The 6000-nt window shown below is 51.2% G+C and overlaps 1 protein-coding gene across 1 annotated transcript in view; it reads left to right on the top strand.

Moving 5' to 3' along the window:
* The first annotated feature begins 2969 nt into the window (after positions 1-2969).
* Positions 2970-6000, top strand: part of XPNPEP2 (X-prolyl aminopeptidase 2) — a 44002-nt gene continuing 40971 nt past the window's right edge. Inside the window, exons 1-2 of the mRNA XM_051968136.1 lie at positions 2970-3206; positions 5312-5385. Coding sequence (XP_051824096.1) covers positions 3167-3206; positions 5312-5385 — 114 coding nt within the window. The 5' untranslated portion in view covers positions 2970-3166. The remainder of the gene's footprint in view (positions 3207-5311; positions 5386-6000) is intronic.

Here is a 6000-nt window from a genome sequence, read left to right as displayed (position 1 = left end):
GGATGGCCTACCACCTCCCATGAATCTCCATCTGACCGATGACACCTAAATTATAGCTCAGGGTTACATTTGGGGGGTGAGCTGGCTCATCCTCTCTCCCCCTTCTCCCCTTCCCAATAGCACAGGTTGGAACTCTATCACATCCTGGTTTCGAATTGGAGTTCAAGTGCTGAGGGGAGGATGGAAGCTGGGGAATAAGGTGAGCGGGAGAAGCTGTGCCCCCAACCCCGGCTAGCCAAGGCCCTGCTCTCCCTTACAACTGTGAGGAATCGGGAGAAGAGGAGAGCTACTGAATACCCTCGCCCAAAAGGTAACTTGGCCCCGGACCAAAGTGAACCCCGAGAAGTCTGGGGACTTAGCCCTTAGCTGTATCCAGTGCCCAGGTCCTTTCTCTGACAGAAACCAGGTGTCCGCCAGGCCTCCATACCGGAAACCAATGAGCTAAGAGTATAGTGATAGGGAAGATAAGGGATAGGAAGAGAGGGGAGGGGAGGAGGAGAGGCAGACCCAGCCGCCATCCACATCATCAGGGGACCGTTGCCAGGATACCGGAGAGCCCCGGGTCGGATGGCGCCTTGCAGAATTAATAGCGCGTCCAGAGTGCAGAGTCCAGACCGTAAGGGACCGACGGCCAACACCGGCGACAGACGAGACATACCGGCTCGCCCGGGCCAGCTCGTGGCCTTGTAAACTCATATAATCCTGGTGCTCAGACCCACGGTCCAAAAGTTCCCGAAAGATAAGGGTACGACAAGATGGAAGCTAAATCGTGTGGGTCTCATCGTCTCTGACTCCAGCTCTTTTCCCAGACTCCCATTCCAGGCTGCCTCCTGTCTAAGCCTCCCCTGCCAAGCTGCCCCAAGGCAGCAGCCCATGCCCCATCCTCTCCAAACAGCCCTCCCAGGCTCCCGTCTCCTCTGCCCCGACTCGAAGATAACCTGGGAAACTTAGCCCTGCTAAAGCGTTAATGAGCATGAATGTGCTAATTTAGTAGGACCCTGGTAGTGGTAAAATGTGGCCATCAGGTGGGAGAGAGATTATGGGCTGGGAGAGGGGGAGGCCGCTTTCAAGGACCCTCCTAAGGGTCCTTGATCCTAAGATCATAAACTCAGAGCGGGAAAGGGTGTCAGGAGTTATTTAGACCAGCCCCTTCATTTTATAGAGAAAGAAACTGAGGCTTAGAGAAGGCAACCAATTTATCCAAGGTCATACGTGTTACCACGGCAGAACTGGAATTTGAACCCAGGATCTTTGCCGTTGTCGCCATTGTTGTTCAGTCATTTTTTAGTCTTGCCTGACTCTTTGGGACCCCATCTGGGGTTTTCTTGCAGAGATAGTAGGGTGGTTTGCTATTTCCTTCTCCCTCTCATTTTACGGATGAGAAAACTGAGGCAAACAGGGTGAAGTGACTGATTCAGGGTCACACAGCTAGTGTCTCAAGTATTCCTAACTGTGGACCTCCAGGTTTTCTCTCCGCTGCAGCACCACCTGGCTGCCCTTTCCCCCTAAAGACCATACTATCATGGCAAGAACACTGGATTTGGAGTCAAGGGATCTGGATTCAAATCTGGGCTCTGCTGCTTACTACCCATGGGATCTTGGAACACTTGCTTCCCAGTTCTCTAGGGAGGTCAGGAAAGGATAGTGCATGAGGAACAACTTGACTTGAGTCTTGAAGAGTCATTAAGAAGGCGAGTGCTTCCCCAGGAAGGCAAAGGTGCAGAGGTGGGAGATGGAGTGTCAAACAGCAGACACCAAGGACACAGTAAAAAACATTGCCCCCACCGGGCTTACCTTTACTATGCAAACAGGACTTGCTATTACATCACCAACCCTTTCAGGGTCCTTTAAAAGATCTCAAACCTTAATTAAGCATTAATGATGGGATTTCAGGTACCCGCCTCCTGAAAAGGAGCATGATGGGAAGGGTTGGGGGGGAGCAAATGACCTTAAGCACCATTTATTTCAAACCCCTCAGTTTGACCAGCAGGCTGATTTCAAAAAAGCCTAGAAAGACTCGCTCGAACTGACACTGAGTGAAGTGAGCAGAACCGAGAGAACGACAGGGCAACAAGATTATACGACGATCAACTGGAATGGACTTGGCTCTTCTCTGCAATGAGGCGATTCAAGACAATTCCAATAGACTTGGGACGGAGAGAGCCGTTGGCTTCCAGAGAGAGGACTGTGGGGACTGAGTATGGATCGAAGCAGAGGATGTTCACCTTTTTGTTTGTTTCTTTTCTTTCCCATGTTTTTTTCCCCTTTCGGTCTGATTTTTCTTACACAACATGATAAATAATGGAAATGTGTTTAAGGGTTGCCCATATGTAACCTATATCAGATTGCTTACTGTCTTGAGAAGGGGAGAGAGGGAGAAAAATGTGGAACACAAAGTTTTGCAAAAAGGTGAATGTTTTTTAAAAATCTACCTTTGCATGTATTTAGAAAAATAAAATGAACAAGTAAAGAAATAGAATTTTTTTTTCTAAAACTAGTTTTATGGAGGAAGAAATCGAGGCTCTGAAAGGGGAAGAAATCGGTCCAAAGATTGAAAGCCAGGTCCTCTGATTCCAAATGAACTGTGCTTTGTGTTCCTCGACAGAGACCTGCCAAACCTTCCGACTTTGGGGAGGTTTCCAAAGGGGTCTAATGTGGTTTCCCAGGCCCCCAGGAAGGAGAGAGGCCAGACTTTGTTAGTCCGAGAGAAGCCAAGCGGGACAATGGGAAGAGAAAACACGTCCATCCGGAGACCGGCGTGAAGCTACAGCCGGCGTGATAGAAAACAGCCTGTGGCAGAGGGAAAGCCTGATTTGCAGAGCAGGTCTGGGCCCTGCCCCATTGGAAGCTAAAACAGAAAGAGGTTGGGGGGGTGGTTGCTGATTCAAGACAGCTGTGGCTTCTCCACCCTTGGGGACCTTCGCACTTTGCCCTTAGCTCCGGTATACCCTGGTCCTGTTTGCTTGGAGCCAGCAAAGTCAGTTTAGGCTCCCAGCAATCTAGAAGGGCCCTTGGAGCAGGGGCGCCAGGGAGGACTGGACCGTCTATAGGCTCCCCCGCTCCTTTCAGCAGACCCAGTCCAGCCCTTCTGACCTGGGGAGACCCGGAGGAAGCCCTACAGGGAGAAGGGTCGCGCCCGGCTTGGTCCGGCCTCAGCCACGGAGGCATGATGGTCCTGACTGGCCTCTGGGCCGTCCTTCTGTGTGGTACGTGGATGACTTCCTCTTTCTTCCATTCAGGGGCAAGCAGACCGAGTGGGGAAGGATCTGGTAGTTGGGTGGCCGATGGTTCCCTATCTATTTCCACTCCTTTCTCTACTCTTCATCTTTCTTGAGAAAACTGCTCCACTTGGGGAAAACTGATCATAGAAATCTTAGAGCTGGTTGGTCTCTTGGAAGACAACTCGCCCAATGCTCTCATTTTACAAACGGGGAGACCGAGGTCCGGAAAGTAGAATGATGAAGAAACCTTTCCTCCTTTCTGAGCCAGCCATACCGACAGGCACTTAACACCCCAGACAGGAAGCTTTGGTATAAGAGAAAGAAGACTGAACTTCTAGTCAAGAGACTCGAGTTCAAATCCTAATTTGGATATTTACTAAGACAGTAAATCTCTCCAAGGTTTCCCCCACTGCAAAATGAGAGGGTTGGGCTGAATAGTAGCCAAGGTGAGCTTGAAATCTGATTCTACCATATCCTACTTCTCTTTGTCTCAGTTTCCTCATCTGTAAAATGAAAATAATTGCACTTGGCAGCTCGCTTCTAGGCGTTGGGTGGAGAAAGTGCTTTCTAAATGAAAGGTGTTAGAGAAATCTGAGTTTTTATTATTGTTGCTGTTTTTCTTGGGCCCGTCCCATTTCCTGGAACGCTCACACCCGTCTCTAGCCCGGACAGCGTCCCGGCACCGGGGCCCGGAATAAGCGGATCCGGATCTTGTCAGTGTGCGGCTACCGGCGCATTACTGACTCCGTGGAGCGCTTGGAATGGCTGTATAAAGGACCACCTGAGCTTTGGGGCGCCCGTTCACAGTGAAGCTCCCACAATATGAGTTCCTAGCTGGTGGTCCATCACCGGGAAAAGAAGGTTCTTCACGCTGCCTAGCGCCCAGAGTGGCAGCCTTGAAGCGCTAGGGCAATAGGGGGGGTTCCCCAAGTTATCACCCGTTTAAACTTACACTGGCTGTGCCCCTACTTTGCGCTCTCTTAGATGAATCTGTTCTAAAGCGTTCGTGGCTGAGGCTCTTGTGGGGGGAGGGAGGCTCCTGTTAACAGGATGACTCTTTCGAGTAGAGGGAAATCGGGACAGCTAGGTCCCAAAGGGAGGAGGGAATTGGGGGAATTAGGACAGCTAGGTGGTGTCGAAGGTGGCACCAGGCTCGGAGTCGGGAAGATCTAAGTTCAAATGTAGCCTCAGACACTTAACTCGCTGTGTGACCCTGGGTAAGTCATTTCACCCTGCCTCAGTTTCCTCATCTGTAAAATGAGCCAGAGAGGGAAATGGGAAACCACTCTAGTGTCTCTGCCAAGAAACCCCCCCCAAAGGGGTCACAGAGAGTCAGACAGGACCAAACCACAAAGTGGGGAACCCACTTTGGTGGGATTCACAGCTGGCCCGCCCTACTCACGCACTGACTCAGTCTCGTCTGGGCAACCCATCATCCAGTTGATGATGAAGCTTCAAGGGATATTAAAGATCCTTAAGATAGGGAATATATCTTTATGATCTGCCCTGTTATTTTATCAGGAGACCTTCTTACCTTGAAATCTTGGGCTGGGATGTTTTTTAACCTTTGCCCTGTTTAAAAGGTTGCTCATTAAAAAAACGAAACCTCCACCTCTCCAGTGATATACGCCTCATCTTTCCCTTGAGCTTTGATCACAGTAGGGACACCCTTCCCCACCTCCCCCCCCCCCGAGACAGCCGGCCAGCTTGTCCAGCCCATCTCCAGAGTCTGAAAAGGACAGGCTCTCTCCCCCCACCATTGCCTTCTGGGTAAATCTCACTCTTGAGAGTGAAAGAGACAAAAGCTCAGGGTGGGAGAAAGAGAAACAGAGATGTTGGATCTGGAAGAGATCATATAATCAGAGATTATCTGCAGCAGGGATCTCTCCCCACTCTTACAGAGGAAACAGCCCCAGAGAAAGGCAGCGCTTTGCCTGAGTTCACACAGCCAGTGTGTCGGAACCGTAATCTGAACTCGGATGTTCTGACTCTAGCTCTAGAACAGCTCCGTCCACACAATTCCCAGATTAAAAAACAAGAAAAACCCGGCCGAGGGGCCGCGAGTGACTGTTTCTCTGGCTGTTTTCTAGCCTGTGTCCTAGGCCACCCAAAGCAAACAACATCTGGAGGAGAGGATATGAGAAACTGTTCCGTGACCCCACCGGTGAGGCTGACCCCCTTCCCAAAGCAGGGCCCCTCTCACCACGTGGCTTTCGCTGGCCCCTGTACTCAATGCCTCCCTTTCCAAGAGAATTCTCTTAGCTCCCAGGCTCTCCCCTTTCCACCAGACTTGCTCCTGGTTTCCTGGCTCAGGGGCTCTGTTTCTGATTAACTGCTGGAGAATCAGTCATTACTCCCTAGAACTCTCTGGCTCCATCAATATCCCACCTCCAAAGGCACCCTGGGACGGGGGGCGGGGGGAGATGCCACGGGGGCCATTGGCAAAGCTCAAGCCGAGGAGAGGCTATGGGGGGAGGAGAAAAAAACAAAGGGGATGGGGTGGGGGAAGGAAGAGGGGAGAGATGGGGAGAGGGGGAAGGGGCAAAGGAAGGAGAGGAAGAGGGACAAAAAGAGAGGGAGATGGAGGGAGAAGGGAAGGGGGAGAGACAAAGGGAAGAGGGGAGAGAGAGACAGACAGACAGACAGACAGAGACAGAGACAGAGACAGACAGAAGCAGGGAAGGAGGGAGGGAGGAAGAGAGAAAGGAGGAAAGGGACAAGGGGAAGGGAAGGAAAGGAAGAGGGAGAGAAAGAGAGGGAGAGATGAAAGGAAGGAAGA

The sequence above is a fragment of the Antechinus flavipes genome, chromosome X (assembly GCF_016432865.1).
Source record: "Antechinus flavipes isolate AdamAnt ecotype Samford, QLD, Australia chromosome X, AdamAnt_v2, whole genome shotgun sequence".
NCBI lineage: Eukaryota > Metazoa > Chordata > Mammalia > Dasyuromorphia > Dasyuridae > Antechinus > Antechinus flavipes.
The sequence above is the reverse complement of the archived record's forward strand: the minus strand, read 5'-3'. Positions and strand labels throughout refer to the sequence as shown.